At 42.3% G+C, this 20,861-nt stretch overlaps 2 protein-coding genes across 7 annotated transcripts in view; one reads left to right on the top strand and one right to left on the bottom strand.

Annotated features, from left to right (window-relative positions):
• Nucleotides 1–20,861, top strand: part of LOC132143356 (uncharacterized) — a 110,912-nt gene that overhangs the window by 25,687 nt on the left and 64,364 nt on the right. The gene's annotated exons all lie outside the window — the stretch shown is intronic.
• LOC132143354 (T-lymphocyte surface antigen Ly-9-like) overlaps nt 1–20,861 on the bottom strand; it is a 105,511-nt gene that overhangs the window by 67,951 nt on the left and 16,699 nt on the right. For 4 of the 5 annotated variants that reach the window (XM_059553491.1, XM_059553492.1, XM_059553493.1 and 1 more), the window contains one exon: nt 11,789–12,082. In XM_059553491.1, the coding sequence (XP_059409474.1) occupies nt 11,789–12,082 (294 nt within the window). Of the gene's footprint in view, nt 1–10,093; nt 10,253–11,456; nt 11,688–11,788; nt 12,083–20,861 lie in introns of those variants that run through there. The other variant, XM_059553494.1, reaches the window with a different exon arrangement.

Here is a 20,861-nt window from a genome sequence, read left to right as displayed (position 1 = left end):
TGCTGTCACCATTTGTGTCAATGTTAATCAAACATCAGAAAGGAAGTAATTGACTGCCCTTGACTGAATCACTTTTGTAAAATAAATAAGAATGAATGTTGAATTTATAGTGAAAACGTACTCGGTTACTAAACGTAACCTCGGTTCTCTCTAGAAGAGCGAACGAGTACTGCGTCTTAGCTAAGACGCTACGGGAAAAGTCTATTTTCACGAAATACTGAAGCAAAAAATTATCCTTAATTTTGTATTTTTGTAAAGCGCATTTGCAGCAGTACACAGCCATAGGCGAGACGGCTCGCTCGCTCACTGGCTTGTTCTGCGGCAACTGCACAGCCTATCGAGCGCAGGCTGATGCAACATCAGACCAATAAGGGCGCTTCGCGCCCTTCTTGCCACTTCCCGCCGAAACGGGTGTGGCCCAACCTATAAAAGGAGCTCGAAAAGGCTGACTCACCTGATTTATTTCATCGCCGAAGCGAACCAGAGTGAATCGTACGCACGGCAGAGAACGCAGTACTCGTTCGCTCTTCTAGAGAGAACCGAGGTTACGTTTAGTAACCGAGTACGTTCTCTTACGAGAGCTCTCTCGTACTGCGTCTTAGCTAAGACGCTACGGGAACCCGATGTAAAACGCCGTGCGCGCAGGGATCACACACCGATAAACCTGAAGCAACGCCCAGGATTTACAGTGCACAGTCACCTGAGGGACTCACAGAGAGTCCGGGACAGAACAAAGGGGGAAAAACCCTCCGTCCCATATCTAGCAGCATCCGTAGATGCGGCAATATGACATCACACAGCCGAGGCAAGGCCTGACCAATGTGGCAATGCGGGTCTTACGCAATACTGCCCATATAACAGTCGGCAGCGCCTAGCGCTCATGAATTCAGAATTCCCCTCAGGGCCCTGATTCTTCTATACCGACAGCAGCCTTGCTTGCAAGGCGGGAACCTCCAGGTTATAGAACCTGATAAATGTAGACGGCGAGGCCCAACCCGCTGCCATACATATATCCTGCAAGGAGATCCCAGTAGACCACGCCCACGACGAGGCGACGCCTCTTGTGGAGTGTGCTCTGACGCCCAACGGGCACTGAAGGCCCCTGGAAGCGTAAGCTAACGCTATGGCGTCAACTATCCATCTGGATAGAGTCTGTCTCGAAACAGCCATTCCTTTGGAACGTCCACCGAACGAGACAAATAGCTGCTCCGTCTGCCGAAAGGCAGCAGAGTGAGACACATAAGCTCTTAAAACCCTGACAGGGCAAAGAAGACTCGAGTCTCCATCCTCCCCTGACACCGGCAGGGCAGACAGGGCAATAACCTGAGCCCGAAACGGTGTGTTGAGGGATTTCGGCACATAACCGTGCCTAGGTTTGAGTATGACCCTTGAGTCATTGGGCCCAAACTCCAAGCACGACTGGCTCACCGAGAGCGCGTGCAAATCACCCACACGCTTCACAGAAGCGAGAGCCAACAAGAATACTGTCTTGAACGACAGATGCTGAAGGCTAACCGATTGGATAGGCTCAAAAGGGGGACCCTTCAAGGCCTCCAAAACCGCCGCGAGGTCCCACATAGGGACTGACGGAGGTCTGGGAGGATTCAGCCTCCTAGCTCCTCTGAGGAACCGGATGACTAAATCGTTCCTTCCTATTGACTGACCGGACGCCGTTTCAGAAAACGCCGCGATGGCCGCCTCATAAACTTTGAGCGTGGATGGGGCTCTGCCCTTATCCAACAGCTCCTGTAGGAAGGAGAGGACCTCCGTCACCTCACAACTAATGGGTGAATAACCTCGAGCTGTGCACCAGCTGGAGAACACCGACCACTTCGAGGCATACAGACGTCGTGTCGACGGAGCTCTAGCCTGAGTGATGGTATTTAGCACTCCCCCTGCGAGATCAGCGGGTAACCGTTGAGTGCCCATACATGGAGGGACCACAACTCCGGTTGAGGGTGCCAAATCGAGCCCCTGGCCTGCGAGAGGAGATCTCTCCTCAACGGTACCGGCCATGGGGCGACATCTGCTAATTGCATCAAATCTGGGAACCATGGTTGGTTCTTCCAAAGAGGTGCCACAAGCAGTATTGAACATCTCATTTCTCTCACCCGTTCTATCACCTGCGGAAGGAGGGAGACGGGAGGGAACGCATAAAGCGGGCAGCACGGCCATTTCCGTGACAGCGCGCTTTCGTTCTTGGAAAAGAATGCGGGGCAGTGAGCGTTTTCGTGGGACGCAAAGAGGTCCACCTCCGCCATGCCAAATCTCTCCCACAACAGCCGAACTGTTTGCGGGTGTAGAGACCATTCGCCCGTAGGGACATTGCCTCTGGACAGCCTGTCTGGACCCAGATTCTGCAGTCCAGGCACATGCACCGCTCTCAGCGAGCGCACGTTGCGTTGAGCCCAAATCAGGAGGCGTTCCGTCAGCCTGTACAGGTTTCGGGACCCAAGACCGCCCTGGCGATTTATGTAGGACACCACGGACATGTTGTTCGAACGGACTATGACGTGGTGATCCTTGATATGGGGACAAAAGCGCGTCAGCGCATTCTCCACTGCCAGCATTTCCAGGCAGTTGATATGATGGAGCTTTTCCCGTTCTGACCATAGGCCAAAGGACGGTCTGCCTTCGAGCAGCGCTCCCCATCCCGAAGTGGAGGCGTCTGTCGACACCATTTTCACACTCGGGGAAGTCCCCAGGCTTACACCTGATCGGTACCAGCCGTTCGCTGTCCAAGGTGCTAGAGCCGCAACACAGCTCTGATCGACCTTGAAATGCAGCCGGCCAGACGCCCACGCTCTGCGCGGCACCCGAGCCTTCAGCCAGAACTGCAGGGGGCGCATGCGGAGCAGGCCCAGCCGCAGAACCGGAGATGCTGAGGCCATGAGACCCAGCATCCTTTGACAGTGTTTGAGCGACACAGTCGCGCCGCAGCGGAAAGAACTCGCTGCGCGCTGAATGCCCATCGTGCGCTGTGGTGACAGTCGCGCCGTCATGGAACACGAGTTCAGAACTATACCCAGAAACAGGATCGTCTGACTGGGGTTCAGCGAACTCTTCGCCCAATTGACACTGAGGCCGAGCTTCTCGAGGTGATCGAGTAAAACAGCCCTGTGGTCCACGAGCTCCGCTCGTGATTGGGCCAGAACCAGCCAGTCGTCCAAATAATTCAGCACTCGTATGCCTCTGAGTCTGAGAGGAGCGAGCGCTGCATCCATGCACCTCGTAAACGTACGAGGAGCTACGGACAAGCCGAATGGCAGGACTGCAAACTGGTATGCCTGGCCCTCGAAGGCGAATCTCAAAAACCGCCTGTGGTTTGACGCTATCTGTATTTGAAAATACGCGTCCTTCAGATCTATTGACATGAACCAGTCCCCTCCGCGAATCTGCGCGAGGAGCTTCCTGGTCGTGAGCATTTTGAAACTGCGTTTCATCAATGCCTTGTTCAGCTGCCTTAGATCCAGTATGGGCCTGAGACCCCCGTCTCTCTTGGGCACCAGAAAGTATCTGCTGTACAGCCCCCCCTCGCTTTGAGCTTGAAACACAGGCTCTACAGCCCCTTTGCTCAACAGTTTCGATATTTCGGCCCGAAGTATGTGTGCTACTTCTGTTTTGACCGTAGTTTCGACGCGCGCTGAGAAGCGCGGTGGGCGTCGAGAAAACTGTAGCGAGTAGCCTCTCTTTATAATGCCTAGCACCCAATCCGAAACCCCTGGAAGCGCTGACCATGCATCTGCATGAATGGCTAAGGGCTGGATGTGACACGCGCTCTGTTGACTGGGCAACGGCGGCGCTCGAGTGTGCTGCGCATCTGAGGCGGGGAGCGCGCTGATCACAGCGGGCAGATCGCTCACCCTCGACCCCGTTCCGGCGCTTAACCGACTGGAGGGAGGCTGAGCGGGTCCCGTGGGACTCAATATATCTGCGAGTAACCGTGGGCTGCATGTGTGCACTTTTACCACTTCCAACTCGCCGTCTGCCTGTGCAGAATGTACGTGCACGGGCCTCGTTTTTACAGAAGCCCCGCGCCGTAAGTGACATAGTGTATGTGGGCACTGGGAAGTGGGCACGTTTACTATGCGGCGCGCTCGACCGATCTGTGTCGATCTTATGTGCGCCAGCCCTGTGTGCAGGGCTGTGCTTACATGCGGGGATGGGCACTGGGTAGTGGGCATCGTCACTGCATTTAAAGCACCATCGGCCGTGGCCGGACGAGCGTGCACGGGTTTCGTTTTTACAGAAACCGCATGACGCGTGTGACATAGTAATTGTGGGCACTGAGGGGTGGGCACGTTTACTATGTAGTGTGCGCGACCGACTTGAGCCGACATTATGAGCGCAGGCCCTGTGTGTAGGGCTGTGCTTACATGTGGAGATGGGCACTGAGGAGTGGGCATCGTCACAACATTTATAGCACCATCGGCCGTGGCCGGGACACCAGAAAAAACGCTGTTTTTGTGAAACATCTGGGTAGCCGTGATAACGGCTTTTGTGTGCAGGCAAGCGGGCACTCGTGCAGGCTTGCGCATTGCAGAAGACACTGAGGCAGTCACAACTCTTGGAACTGCAACAGCGGCGCGCTTGGGTGAGAGCTCGGCCGCAGCGGAACTCGAACACCGGCGCTTTCCCAGCAGTGCTAGGATGCTTTCGGGGCTTCTGGCTTCACCGCAATCCTCTGCCGCGGCTCCCGCGGCGCGGGGCGACGGCTCGAAGAGCGAGAACGGGGTCCCGAGCTGCGTTGCTGACGCTGTCGTGATGGCGCAGCAGGAGGCGGTGGGCGTGACTGAGAGCTCTGTGGGGCCGGTCTAGAGCGGCTAGCTGCAGAACTGGAGCGCTTCGGCAAGAAGTGCTTGAACGCCTGCGAAGCTTTCTGGTCCTCGGCGAATCTCTCCACAAACTCGTTGACGGAAGATCCAAAGAGGCCGGCAGGAGTTAGCGGAACGTCAAGAAACGCAGCGCGCTCAGACTCCTTGATGTCAGAAAGCGTCAGCCACAAATGCCTCTCAGCCACCGTAGCGGAAGCCATAACCCGTCCCATGGCCTGTGCAGCGGACTTAGAAGCGCGGAGGGAGAGATCCGAAGCACTCCTCAGATCCGCGAGACAGATTGCTTCAGGTCCCATCTCATCCAGCTTGCGGAGAAGATCGCCCTGGAAAATCTGTAGCGTCGCCATGGTGTGTAACGCAGACGCAGCCTGCCCAGCAGCAGAGAATATCCGTGTGAGCAGCGATGACGTCATGCGGCAGGCTTTGGATGGCAACGCCGCCTTAGTCCGCCGTCCAGCAGAGGGCGGGCAAAGGTGCGCTGCTATAGCCTGTTCCACCGGCGGAAGTGACAGGTAGCCTCTGTTCTTAGCACCGTCCAGTGTGGAGAATGCTGGCGAAACAGATGAGCGGATTCTCGCCGAGAATGGAGCGTCCCAAGCCTTCGCCACTTCTTCGTGAAGCTCAGGAAGAAAAGGGGCGTGTTTTGAGCTTGAGGAAGAGCGCTCATCCGGAAGATAGCTACCATCCAGCCGGGAACGTGAAGGGGGCGCTGGTGCAGACCACTCGAGGCCGAGGCTCGCCATGGCCAACGAGAGTACACGCATCAGCTCCTTATCGATATCCCCCCGTCTGCTGGGCCTCTGAGCAGCTGGCGCGAGATCCACGGAGCTCGTCCAACCCTCACTGCCCGAAGCAAGCAGAGAGCACGTGTCTTCTTCCTCCGACGCGGGCCTGAGATCCACCTCCTCCGATGACGCGTCGGCAAGCAGCGGACACTGAGCATCGGGAAGCGATGCAGGGGAGACCGGCGAAGCGGAGGGAACCGGCGAGCTCGGCCGAGCTGGAGGCGGTTCTGGTAGGCGCTGCGAGCGGCGCTTCTTACGGCGCTGCGGCGCAGCGGATGATGCAGGCTTCGAGAAGGATGCCAGGCGAGTCCTCAGAGTCACCATAGGCATCAGCTCGCAATGAGGACATCCGCCATCAGCGAGCGCCAGTGCTGCATGGTCTTCACCCAGACAGGAGACGCAGATGACATGACGATCTCCTTCGCTGAGCGGGGTTCTGCACGAGCCGCACGAAGGCATCTTTAAAAAGACGCAGCTCTTTTGTGAATGTGCGTCGCAGGGCGAACACACACACAGAATATAACAGAACAAGGATTATAAAGGATATGGGCGCCGGATAGCGCAGCAGGAACGGCAGTGGAAGGCGGCGGTGCCAGCGGCTTCAGGATGGCTCGTCTTGCTGATATGCTCTTCCAGACGGCGCTTGCTTCCTCGTGATCCAGCGATGCGTGAGCTTCGCTGAAGAGATGAAAAATCAGGTGAGTCAGCCTTTTCGAGCTCCTTTTATAGGTTGGGCCACACCCGTTTCGGCGGGAAGTGGCAAGAAGGGCGCGAAGCGCCCTTATTGGTCTGATGTTGCATCAGCCTGCGCTCGATAGGCTGTGCAGTTGCCGCAGAACAAGCCAGTGAGCGAGCGAGCCGTCTCGCCTATGGCTGTGTACTGCTGCAAATGCGCTTTACAAAAATACAAAATTAAGGATAATTTTTTGCTTCAGTATTTCGTGAAAAGAGACTTTTCCCGTAGCGTCTTAGCTAAGACGCAGTACGAGAGAGCTCTCGTAAGAGAACTATGTATTGTATATTTGATTAGGTCGATTTCTTGTGTGCCTTTGTTCTGTTGTTATTCCTGACTTGTCATCAGTAAGCTTGCGATTCTTTTCTTAAGCTACTATTATTTTTTTTTTGTGATATTGAAATTGGTCACAAGAAATATGAAATTTATTGGCATTAAATTTTGATAAGATAAAAACTAATTCAAAAGAATATAACTTGACTGTGAAGTATATCATAGATAGGAATTGGCAACTGTTATTCTGAATGATTCTAGATTATTAGGTCGTTATTAGGTCAACCGGAACAGGGAACACTTCCCATAACACACAATGTACTTGTTATAGTCATAAGAAGAATGGCATCTATGCTAATATTAGTCTGTTCCTATCTTATTCCAAGGTCACTGTAGCCACCAGATCCAGTCTGTATCCAGATCAGATGGTCACTGCAGCACCTAGAGATGACCTCTACAGCCCTGAATGTCAGCGGAGACCAGGACAACTAGATGAGCCCCAGAGACAGATGCCCAGTGAAGACCTTGTCTCCTAGACGGCCACCAGAAATAGACCACAGGAACCAGATGAGTACTGCACAATCTAACTTTGCTGCAGCATGGAACAACCTGCTGGTTCATCTGGCCAGAAGAGAAGTGACCCCCCGACTGAGTCTGGTTACTCCCAAGGTTTCTCCATTCTGTCACCGATGGAGTTTTGGTTCCTTGCCACTGTCACCTCTGGTTTGCTTAGTTGGGGACACTTAATTTCCAGAGATATCATTAGCCGCATTTCCACTGTCGGGCTAGTGCGAGCCAGGGCTAATAGCCTCGGGCCAGTAGCACCGAGGCCAGAATAGTGCAGGGTTTCCACAGTCGAGCCTGAAGCTCCGCTGCGCTTCACTAAAACACGCCCTTTACACACCTCTCAGAACAACGTCACGCAACCCCATCATTTCACCAACAGAGAGAAGTTATCAGAAAACAAAAAAATAAGTCACTGGAACATGCGCAATCACAAAACGAACATGATAAAAGCGGCCGTTTGTTTGCATGCTTTGTTATATATTGAAATTCAAAAGCATTGATGTTTTAACTATAGAATAAGGGATACATTGATCATATTGATTTAATTTATCAGGACTCAAAATTAATCACACATAAATACTTATTTCTATTTTATTTATTTATTTTTAACGCTTATGAAAATAGCCTGCTTATTCAGTCGAGTATGTTTCTGTTTATTTGTAGCCACAGTTTTATAGCCTATACGTCACATTTAGAATGAATGATAATATCTCTATTTTTATAAAAGCTCCCGAACAAAAAACATTATTATATTTTTTTTATGAATAGGCAACGTGAGCTAAACTCTCGAGACGAGGCTTGTGACAGATAATATAAGTTACTAAATAAATACACGATTGTGATAGAGAATAAGAAGCTGACGTCTGATTTCGTCAAGCGGTCATATTTACCATGTTTACTATGGTAACATGTTTAGCGTGCATATCTTTTACATCGCTTATAAATATTTCTGCCTTGTTTACGTGATTATAATCCACATTGGATCAAGTTGTTTCAAACACTCGCCGCTGACTGAAAGTGAGTTTTGAGTTTGACTTATTTAAAAAAGTGTTTAATGCTGGTGTTAAAGCTGTTATCTTTCTGAAATGATCCACAGTGCAGACTCTCTATTTTTATAAAAGCTCCCGAACAAAAATCATTATAATATTTTGATATGCAACGTGGAGCTAAACTCACGAAACGAGACGACAGATAAAATGTTACTTAATAAATACACAATTGTGATAGAGAATAAGAAGCTGACGTCTGATTTATCCAAGCAGTCATATTTACCATGTTTACTATGGTAACGTAAATTTTTAGCGTGCATAGTCTTTTACATCGCTTATAAATATTTCTGTCTTGTTTAGTGATTATATTCCACATCGGATCAAGTTATTTCAAACACTTGCTGCTAACCAAGAATGAGTTTTGAGCTCAACTTATTTTAAAAAGTCTTTAATACCGGTGATAAAGCTGTTATCTTTCTGAAATGATCCGCAGCGCTGAGCGCTCTAGACGCAGAGAAACTCCGCCTTTGTTCATAACCCCTCCTCTAGCCCCAGTTGGCCCGCTTTGGCCCAAGGTTTTCTTCGGGCCAAAAAAACCTGGCCGTTGGCCCCGAGGAAGCCCCGACGAGGCACGATCAAGCCCCGGAAGTGACAGTGGAAACGCGACTGGCCCTGGCACACACTAGCACGCCCACTTTAAGTTTGATAGTGAAAACACGGCTATTGACTTGTTTGCACATACACTTTTTAAATTGAACTGAGCTGGATAATGACATCATTGTATTCAACAATGAACTGCCTTTAACTGAAAATTGAGTGTTTATTATTGTCATTTAGCATTATTGACACAATATTTTCATATTTGACACTGTAAAGCTGCTATGAAACAATCTGTATTGTTAAAAGCACTTTACAAATAGATGACAATAAAACCCAGTCCCATTTGAAGTTCCAGTAGTGTCTGAGAAATGAATATGCTGGAGTATGTTCTTGAATATGTTACATCATGCATCAAAATAAAATAGCCTATACATTTTGTCTGGTAACAGAACAATAAAATTGTCTAATGCCCAAAATCTGTTAACAGAAATTATTGTCTTGTACCCACAACTGTATTAACAGTCTTCTGTCAGTCAAGAAGCCAAGAAGCCAGTAAAGAGCAGAAGCATGAGACAAAGTGATGATAAAAAAGCAACAAGAGTTTATTGAATAATCTTAGCTGTGTTTGTTTCAATGCTCGAACTTCGTCTGACCAGCACAAATCCAACAAGTAATGTTACACCAAACCTCTTCACAACAACATTCCATAAACTTTAAATCTCCATAAACATTGCCTCTTATTTCTTATTCATGAAGACAAACATCCCTTGAAACCACACACCCATAAGACTAAACAACAATGGAAAAATAATATTATAAAAATCAAGAATATAATATAAATGACCGATTAAGGAATGAATCAATGATATGAGTATATATGAATGGCTATAATGGTTCTTGTAAATGATTAAATGTAATAATAAAATGATCTAATGGTAAATGATTATAAAGGAATGAATGAACAAATGAAAGTAAAAGCAAAACACAAAAGAAATGCTTGTTTTTTTTTCATCAGAAACTTTACGTTTGCATTTTAGGATCCTTAAATCCTACAGAATGTGTGGTGAAAGAGATTTTATTTTATTATTTTTTATTTAGACTTTTGTGATGATTAAGAGAATTTGGGATTTCTTTCTCATATTTATAATCCTATGGAAAAGGACAGGTGTGTGTTTGTTTTTTTTTGTTTTTTAATGCAAGCACACAATAGATACCAAGGTACATGGTAGAGGGATGGACCAATAGTCAGTAACATTAAATGATCTGCCAAATGTAAATTTTAAATGCATCTTGTTAAGGCTTTTATTGAATTCCAAAATTCAAATTCATAAGGTGATTTCTGTGTGTTTAGAGAAATACGGACACTCAGGTTTACATCTGTAATGATCTGTTTTCACTGAGTTTGGATCTGTTTTGGTAGGATTTAGGTATAGCTTGAAGATTCCTCAGAACTCCGTTATCCTGTCTCATCTGAAAGATATCAAAGACAAAAAGTGCAGTAAAACAGTAAAATATTTACAATTTTAGTTAATATTTCAATAATTAAACATAAATTACCATGCTCGTGGTTCATTGATGATGGTTAATGGTCACATGGCAGTATTTTTGTGTGTTATATTTTGTATTTATTTTTAATTGTTTGTTTTGTTTTTTCATTTTAAAATTCTTAGGCAAAAAAAATAAAAAATTATATATAATGTTATCGCGATTTTAAGTTTATGATTGATTAGTGGTTTCCTCTATGTTTTTCTGAGTATTTTTGGATTTTAAATAAAGAATGGCAAATGTAACCAACTGGAATTAGACCTGGAATTTCCTTTTTTTTGACACTAAACAATTGATTCCTCTGGTTACACATTGGCCTGTATAGAGGGTATTAGGAGGATCTTGTTTGAATCTGGATTTAGATCTGTTTATTAGAATCAAATACATATGTAATTATAGGAAACTGGCGAAATGCGTTGCCTTCCTCTTGTCAGCTGGCTAATTATGACAAATAAATAGTTTTGAGAAGATATATTTATGGGTTCATTAAAAATCCTACAAATGACATGCATTAAACATTACATAGGCCACAGTTATTTCATTAGATGGTCGATAAAATGCATGTAAGTCAGAAAGTTAAGTCATTAAGTCAGTAAAGTTGATTGAATTTTCTCTTCATTTCAAATGTACAAATTTCTGCTGACTTAAAATTGTGACTTTATTCAAATTAAAATATGCCATTGAATTCAGTGACAACTTTTTCAACAGTAAATAAGTGCAACTTTTGACAAACTTTTTGACTGCCAGTGTAAAATATGTTTCCATGTTTAATACTGTTCTGCACAGTCAATGTTTGAGCATATTTCATAAAACACAAGTGAAATCAATAACACGGTCAATTGACATAATAATAACATAAAATAACATAAAATCTACCAGACCTAAACTTTTTTTTTTTTTTTTTTACATCTGTATCAAATCTGGTCAAATCTAATCAAAAGTCCAAAAGATCATGATTTACATTTACATTTAATATTTAGTCATTTAGCTGTCGCTTTTGTCCAAAGCAACATACATTGCAATAGATTAGATTGTTGAGGAGCATTTTTTAAAAGATAAAAATGAAATATGCTATAAATAATTATAACATTAAGCCAATATATTGAAGAAAGGGAATCAACCGACTTACGTGTTAACGTCATGTTGTCACTTTCCATGCTGCTCACAGGATTGCTTGCTGTGCATGTGTACGGTTTATTCTTCTGCATTTGAGCTGATGTCAAGAGCAGTACTGGGTTTTTTTCATTCTGGATGATTTTGCCATCTACATACCAGGATACAGCCAGATCTGTATGGTTTCCAATGTCACAGGACAGCATCGTCACTACTTGAAACGTCAGATTAGGTTTAGGAGCCTTTGCTGTGACAGAAACATGGTGGTTATTTCCTACTACTGTAACTACTGTCGAAATATACATTCTTATTTTGTAATTATGGTGGTATGAATATTTGTGATCTTACCATAAACTTTAATTTCCTTTTCTCCAGCATCAATCTGTGTACCTTCATTATTAAAAACGGTGTATGTATATCTGCCGCTGTTCTTCAGACTAACACTTTCAAATGTTAATGATCCATCTTCTTCTATTGTTAGACCTGGAGTGTTTGTCCTGATCTTCCCACCTTTCCTGTGAACCACAGCATCACCAGAGAGATGGACCCATTTGATCTCATTAGATTTGTCAGTGTTTTTTGTTGGAAGCTTGATGGTGCAGGACGTTCCCTCGAGTAGTTCTGTTTTACATATCTCTGAAACTATAAGAAAATACATTTATATTAGCATTAATTTCAGATTTCTCAGGGTTGGTCTCTTTTTAAAAGCCAATTTCTAATTAGACATTAACTTTAGATAAAACTGATGAACTCTGTTAAATATTATATTCTGCCATTACTGAACATAAAAATACGGTTGATTTAAAGTAATAATCGGAAGTCCAGTTCTTTTCTGCAAACCGGTTCTTTCGGATATTTTGTTTAAATTAACGGGTTAAAAAAAAATATTGGGTTTTTTTAACGCCCTAACGTAACATAATTCGAGATGATGTAATGATATTTTTTGTTGGAAGTCTATAGCTGTGTCCCAAATGACTCACTATACACTCATACACTGTGCTTATGCACTATGTACTCAACAGTGTAGTGTATCAATGATATAAGGTTATTTTGTCATTCATAATTGGAGTCTGGTAGCCCCTCCCCCCTCGTTACATACACTGTAAAAAATCCAACTCGAAAAAGGTTCAAATTACTGGGTTTTTTTTGTTGGCTCAGCAAATTTCTATGAAAAAGTCAGTCAAACTATTTTTAATACATTTATTCAACCTAAACCAAGTTTCTTTCTATAAACTAAAAAAGTTAAGTTTTGTGAACAAGGTTTTGCAAGTTCATCCAAAAAAAATTTGGCCAACTTATTAAGTTGAGTTAGGACCTGCCCTCCCACTAGCAAATACTAATACCATTTGTTTATGGCACATTAAAGAAAAAATGTTGTTTGGTTATTTTTTTTAAATAACTTCATTGTGTCAAATGTAATAGTGTTATTATATATATATATATATATATATATATATATATATATATATATATATATATTTATTTATTTATGGAAGTCTGGAGTCTGGAAATAAAGTATTAGTGAATAATAGTATTAATAAATTAAATCATCCCCACTGTATAAATTATAATATATTGTACAGATAATGTACAATAGTAATGTATTAGTATTATTATTGTTACAAGTAATAGTATAGTATATTGTGCACAGCAGTATATTGTGAACTCTGGAAATTATGCTGCCTTTACGTGCTAATTTAATTCTTATAAATACTAGTTTCATCACACACACGCGCGCACGCAAGCACGCACACACACACACACACACACACACACACACACACACACATACACACACACATGAAGTCAAAATTGAACTCAAGTCTTTCAAAAGCGGGAGGAAATTTAAGTAAGGCAGCATTAAATTGGCGGAAGAAGACTTTTACTGTGAAGTTCGTTAGTGGGCGCCAATGCTCTCATCTCACTAGTTTGCATAATACCCATGCCCTCGAAGACAGAACAGAACACAGTTAGCCTAATTAGGAGTTATTTTTTAATTGAAATGTTACATTTGAATAAAACATACATTTAAAAATAATTAGCAGCATGTTTTACGATAAAAATGATATTTTCCTCTCGGGCCAAACCACGCCCCTCAGTACGTAACCTTTGCACAACCTTGATGTGAGTCAACGTCAACGTTCACTTTTTAATGCGGGAGAAACAACTTGAGAAGACAAGGCGTGTTCATCAAGCGGTCGGAGAAAGAAAATCTTTATTAAAGACAAAGCAGCACGTGGCGATAATAATCCAGAGGAATAAATGGTGAGTGATTTTATTTGGTTTTGTTGTACTTTACTTCTGAATTAGATGATATTGGTTCGTTGGAAAAATAGAAATGCCACAACTTTACTTTGTAAGTTATAAACATTACTGAATGTTTAAATTAGCTTTATTTTTAATAATTTCAACATGTTACGTGAAATATTTAAGTTTTTATCTTTTGTTGAGATGGATTTTGCTGCACAGTAACGTTAATATTTTTGAAGTCGTTCACATTCTGTTGATTTCAGCCATATTAGGCTACATGGTTCTTGATCTGCTAATAACGTTAGTACTGAAGGGCAGCTAAGAATTCTGATTAATTGCTACAACAGTAGGCCTAGTAAGTTAGATTAATTGAATGCTCTGAAGAGATAATGATTTTTGAAAGTCTCTGTCTCAGCAGTTGTCATACACTAAAAACTAAAAAGCATAAGTATAAATTCATTTTCTATTTCATTGTTCATTCATGTATTTGCCTGATCATTCAAACTGATCATTCACTTTGTGTTCTTCTCTTAAACAGATCTACCTTGAGAGCAAACTTCATGCAGTGTAGACACTGTAAATACAATTGTGCCAGTCAAAATCTGCTGCTGAGACACTACAGGCTAAAGCACTGGCGCCCAGGCCGACGTGAACCATTGTTGTGCCTGTACCCTGAGTGTGTCTGCTCTTTCAAAACACCAGGTGCGTTGAAAACTCATTTATATAGGGTCCACACAAATTCTGATAAAACAACAGGGCAAGCTACATTTAAATGTGACCTATGTGATTATCACAATGTTTGTACTGAAAAAAACTTTATCAGTCATCTGGGTACACATCTGAAAAGGAATGAGACAGTGCAATGCCCATTTTTGCACTGTAATTTTAAAACTAATGTCTATGTAACATTTCACAGTCACAAGTTCAAACATCACCAAAAATGCAAAATAAGTGATTATAGTTCATCAGTTGTAACTGTCGATCGCACAGACTCTGATAATTGGTTAGATTCTGCTTCAGAATGCTTTGAGGATACATTGCATGATATACATGTAGAAGCTGCTGATGTTGAAGATATTAACAAAACTCTTGAGAAGAAGTTAGCTTCTTTGTTCCTTTGTATGCAGACAGAACTATGTGTATCTAGAAGTGCTACACAGCACATTTTTCAAAGTCTGAATGAAATATTAAACCTGTCTAAACCATCCACAGAAAAGGTGATTACAGATATTTTATGCCACCACAACTGTGAAGCTGACCAATCTTTAATCACAGAAATCAATGAAGCTGTTCTCAGAACAAATCCTCTGTATGCTACCACTAACAAAGGAACATTATCAACTGATCATAAACGAAAAGTATATTACAAACAAAACTTTGATGTCGTTGAACCTGTTGAGTTTGTATTCAGTAGGCAAAAAAATAAATCATTTGTTTATGTTCCTATTCTTGAAGTTTTGAAAAAGTTTCTAGACCATAGTGAGACCGTGCAAAAGACTTGTTCTTCTAATCCTACCACAAATGGCTTCTATGCATCTTGTTTTGATGGCCAGCATTTCAAAGAGCATCCTCTGTTTTGTGATGAGAATGTAGCTATTGCACTTGGTCTATATATTGATGACTTTGAGGTTGCCAATCCTTTGGGAACATCACGTAAAAAGCACAAGATTACAGCAGTCTACTGGGTGATTTTGAACTGGCCCTCCCAATTCAGAGCAAATTTGCATGCTATTCAACTAGCCTTGTTGGGTAAGAGTGCTGATGTAAGAGAATTTGGCTATGACATGTTTTTTGAGCCATTAATGAAGGATGTGCAGACACTTGAAAGAGAGGGTTTGTATGTAGATCATTTTAGGGAAAATATCAAAGGGACAGTCGTTACTGTCTCTGCAGACAATCTAGGAGCACATGGCCTAGCAGGATTTCAGGAAAGTTTTCGTGTTGAGAAGTTCTGTAGGTTTTGTCTCGCTTCTTTCCAGGATATACAGACCACTGATGTGAGCAAGGGACTTTTTCCCTTAAGAATTATAGAACAACACAACCAATTTATTGAGGAGCTGAAAGCAACCCCAACTCTGACAAATGTACAAGGTGTAAAAGGAGAATGTGTCTTACAAACTCATCTCGCTTTCTTTCACCCAGTAACTGGATTTCCTCCAGATGCATTGCATGATTTGTTTGAAGGAATTGTGCCGTATGAGTTGTCTTTGTGTCTCCAGAAGCTAATAGCTGATAAGTTCTTTACCCTTGACCAGTTGAACAGTGTAATTCAGTCTTTCCCTTACTGTTTCTCTGACAAGGTGAACCGGCCTCAAAAAATCCCCAAAACGTTCTTCTCCAAAAAAACCATTGGTGGAAATGGACACGAAAATTGGACACTCATTAGGCTCATACCACTCATGATTGGCAAAATTATTCCAGAAACTGAGAAGGCATGGCAACTGTTGATGGATCTTAAAGACATAGTGGAGCTTGTTGTTTCACCCAAGTTTTCAGAGGACAGTCTTTGCTACCTGGAGACAAAAATATCTGACCATCGCAACCTTTTTAAAGAAGTGTTTCCAAATGAAAAATTGAAACCAAAACACCATTTTCTGGAACACTACCCAAGCCTCATACGCCATTTTGGTCCTTGTGTGGAGTTATGGACAATGCGCTTTGAGGCAAAACACAGTTTCTTCAAGCGTGTTGTCCATAACATGCACAATTTCAAAAACATATTGCAGACATTGTCTACCCAGCACCAACTTATGGTTGCACATGTCATGCAGTCTCCCAGCTTTTTCAAACAATCCATTCATGTTGACAAAGTAAAAGTTGTGAAGGTGTCCTCTCTGCAAAGAAGGGTGAAAACAGCTGTTGAGAAAAAATATGCTCACCTTAACACGGTATCTCTTGCATCAAACACTGAATTGCATGGGACCTCATACTCCAAAGGTATGATGGTGTCTGTTGGACATTGTGGCGGCTTGCCAGAATTTGCAAAGATCCACTGCATTTTATTTGTTGACAGTGAGGCTGCTTTTGTGCTGGAGAGATTTTCTTCTTGGTATGTTGAACATGTTCGTGCCTTTAAGGTTGAAGAACTTCCATACGAAGATCTGATTGTTGCGGAGCTCAAGGATTTAAATGACTTCTACCCACTTGCAGCCTACAGTATCGGGGGAAATATCATGGTGTCACCTAAACGTTTTTTGTTACATTAAAGTTAGCATTTTTCAGATTGGGATTGCAAGCAGCATTTAAGGAGGACTCCGGTCAATTTTAACATTGAGCTCATTTTTTTGTAAATTTGTAGTGCTGTCTGTACAGAGAACAATGACAAAAATTGGTGTTGCCTACATCATGTTATCCTCTTTTTAAAATTTGCACCCTGTTGACTTCAATGGGGCAAATTTTAAACCTGCTTTTAGCCTCTTAACATCCTTGTTTTCGGTCGAAGTCCACAGTAATCGATTGTCGAGTTCACGCGCATAGGTTTAGTTACCTATGATCACGCACGTGAACTCGACAATCGATTACTGTGGACTTCGACCGAAAACAGGATGTAAATACAGGTATTTGCGCTGGCTGAATAATTATCATTTGTATCCATCTCGTTCACTGCATCTGCAGTCAGATTCACTCGTGTTCACTCTGAAGGAATCACTCACATTGGCTGTGCACTTGTAATGACACATCAAGGATGTTCAGAGGGTAAAAGCAGGTTTAAAACTTGCCCCATTGAAGTCAACAGGGTGCCATTTTAAAAAGAAGATAACACGGTGTACGCAACACCGATTTTTGTCGTTGTTCTCTGTATTGACAGCACTCCAAATTTACAAAAAAATGAGTTCAATGTTAAAATTGACCGGAGTTCTCCTTTAACATTTGTACACAGTTTAGCAAGAGAATGTTAATCACTAAATGGTATATTTTGTTTCAGAAGACCACAATGTTGCTGCGAGTGATCGTGAATCCAGAGTGCATAAAAAAGCTGACACTCCCCAAAGTGCCATCATCAGTAGATGAGCTCAAAGAAATTCTTTGTGACAAACTGAAAATTGATAAAAAACTTTGTGATCCAGTATGAGGACCCCGATTTTGATGGTTCGCTTTGTAATTTAAGTGACATAGAAGAACTTCCATCTGAAAAGGTCACACTGAAGATTATCTGGGAAATGTTCAAAACTGCCTCAATAGAAGAACCCCCAAGAAATGAAAGAACAGGGTCTGAAACTGATTTTACCCTAGACACAGCAAGCATCTCATCCAATCTGTCCAGTCCATCTTCTTCCACAGTCCGGGAAGAGCGTTGGCCACCCAATTTCCTAATTCCAAATTTCTCCTATGATGTAGAGTTCAGACTGAGAAAAGCTAATGAAGTCTATGAAAAACAGAACACTACCATGTGTGTTACACGAGACATCAAGATAGAAATACTTGATAAGTTAGCAGAAACAATGTACTCCTTTAAAGCTTACCCAAGTGATTCTGAAATTGAGCAGGTGGCACTTGCATTAGTTTCCAGACATCCCTGTCTAAGGGAACTTGGCTGTGACACAGGATGCAAAGGCTGGAAGATGAGCTTAAAATTTAAAATGGGGAATTACAGGCAAAAATTACGCAGTGCTGGATGTAGTGAGCTTGACAATAAAAGAGATGATGGTTCAAGAGTACCCCAGAAGAAACCAAGAAGATCAGAAATCAACTTCCTTCCAGACAATCCTGTTGGGTTAGATGATGCTGCATTGGAACATGAAAGGGAACAGCTTGAGCTTGAAGTGAAGAAGAAGAACATTGACATGACAAAACTGAACACCAAAATGGAAACTACATTCCCTCTCAGGAGAAAAGAAATGGTTAATGAGCAACCCTTGGTCTCTGTCATCAAAGAACGATGGCCTGGCCTCTTTTTGGAGGAGCAAGTAAGTTACAATTTTTCTGTACATTATTTTGTCTTGATTGTATATGGAGTTTATTGTTCACATATTTTTTTTCCCCTTTCTTTTCCTCAGGTTTGTAAAGAGTTCCAAAGGATCACTTGTGTGGACCTTAAAACAGCTTTCATGACAGCTCTTAACAAATATAGCAACGCCCTCATCAAAATGTATCGGGCAAAGAGTAAAGACCTTGGAGATGACATGAAAAGAATTCTGGATCATTTTGATGAGCAGGTATGATTTCTATACTCATGATTATTTTGAAATTGGGGTTATTTCTCTAAATCTTATTTAAGATTATCATTATAATTAATGTGACATACTGTATATACAATTATAATATAATTATATTATATTATAATTATATTATTATATATTCTATATTATAATTTTGTATATAATACAAAAATCTGTCACATTAATTTTAACGATTTAAATATATAACCACTAATTTCAAAAGATTGTGGAAGTATGATTACATTTTTGTTGTCAGTTTTTGTAGATTATTTTGCCCTGAGCCCCATGACACTCTTTTAAAGGGATACTTCACTTTAAAATGAAAATTCTGTCATTATACTCACCCTCATGTTGTTTCAAACCTGTATGAATTTCTTTCTTCTGCTGAAAAGAGAGGGAGATATTTAGAAGAATGTCAGTAACTAGGCAGTTTTTGGTACCATTGACTTCCATATTATATATTTTTTCCTACTATGGAAGTCAATGGTACCAAAAACTGCCTAGTTACTGACATTCTTCTAAATATCTCCCTTTCTGTTCAGCAGAAGAAAGAAATTCATACAGGTTTGAAACAACATGAGGGTGAGTATAATGACAGAATTTTCATTTTAAAGTGGAGTATCCCTTTAAAGGAGAACTCCGGTCAATTTTAACATTGAGCTAATTTTTTGGTAAATTTGGAGTGCGGTCAATACAGAGAACAACGACAAAAATCGGTGTTGCCTACACCGTGTTATCCTCTTTTTAAAATTTGCACCCTGTTGACTTCAATAGGGCAATAGATAAACCTGCTTTTACCCTCTGAACATCCTTGATGTGTCATTACAAGTGCACAGCCAATGTGAGTGATTCCTTCAGAGTGAACACGAGTGAATCTGACTGCAGTAGATGTGAAAGATATGAATAAAAATTGTTATTTCAGCCAGCGCAAATACCTGTATTTACATACTGTTTTCGGTCGAAGTCCATAGTAATCGATTGTGGAGTTTACGTGCATATGTTTAGTTACCTATGATCACGTGCGTGAACTCGACAATCGATTACTGTGGACTTCGACCGAAAACAGGATGTAAATACAGGTATGAGCGCTGGCTGAATAATTATCTTTTTTTTTTCATATCTTTCACATCTACTGCAGTCAGATTCACCCACGTTCACTCTGAAGGAATCACTCACATTGGCTGTGCACTTGTAATGACACATCAAGGATGTTAAGAGGCTAAAAGCAGGTTTAACTATTGCCCCATTGAAGTCAACAGGGTGCCCATTTTAAAAAGAAGATAACACGGTGTAGGCAACGCCTATTTTTATCGTTGTTCTCTGTATTGACAGCACTCCAAATTTACCCAAAAAATTAGCTCAATGTTAAAATTGACCGGAGTTCTGCTTTTAAGTCTCTTTAAACGATCTTTAAGGATTCATGCAGAAGTAAATCATAATTAAAATTATTTATCTCCCTCTAGACAACAGACATCTTATCACACAGAAACGCTACAGCTTTACGGGGTCTCCCCTTGTACCTCAGGGAGCACGATGCAATATCAAAGACTTGTCTGGTAAGTTTTTAGCTTTTGTTCATGTCATATTTTCAATGACCACTGTTATTTTATGAAATGTGTGGTTAAATTTAATAAAGGTGCTGACAGTTTCCATGTGGCTTGTTTTCATCAAGTATTTACATCAGGTTAAGTTGTTAACACGTACTGTGCCTGTGGCAAGCAGTACGAGGCTGAGAGCCGTGAGAATGGTGCAAGGCCGGTGGCGTGATTGATAAGGCAATTCACCTGCGTGCAGCACCGGTTTCGATTGTCTCACAGAAGAGCTTTGGATTGATAAAAGGAGGAGCGACGACAGTGAAGGATAAAGGCTTGGACTATTTGCATTATGTTTTGATTATGTTTGAGCGACAGTGCTCTGTGAGCTGCCGCTTTTACTTTAGTTTTGTGTTTATTTATAATTAAAGTTGTGAACATTTGCTGGTTCCTGCCTCCTCCTTCCTGGGGTTCAGCTCC

This window comes from Carassius carassius, chromosome 7 (genome assembly GCF_963082965.1).
Source record: "Carassius carassius chromosome 7, fCarCar2.1, whole genome shotgun sequence".
Taxonomy (NCBI): Eukaryota; Metazoa; Chordata; class Actinopteri; order Cypriniformes; family Cyprinidae; genus Carassius; species Carassius carassius.
Note: the sequence above shows the minus strand (reverse complement) of the source record. Positions and strands in the feature narration are given on the sequence as shown.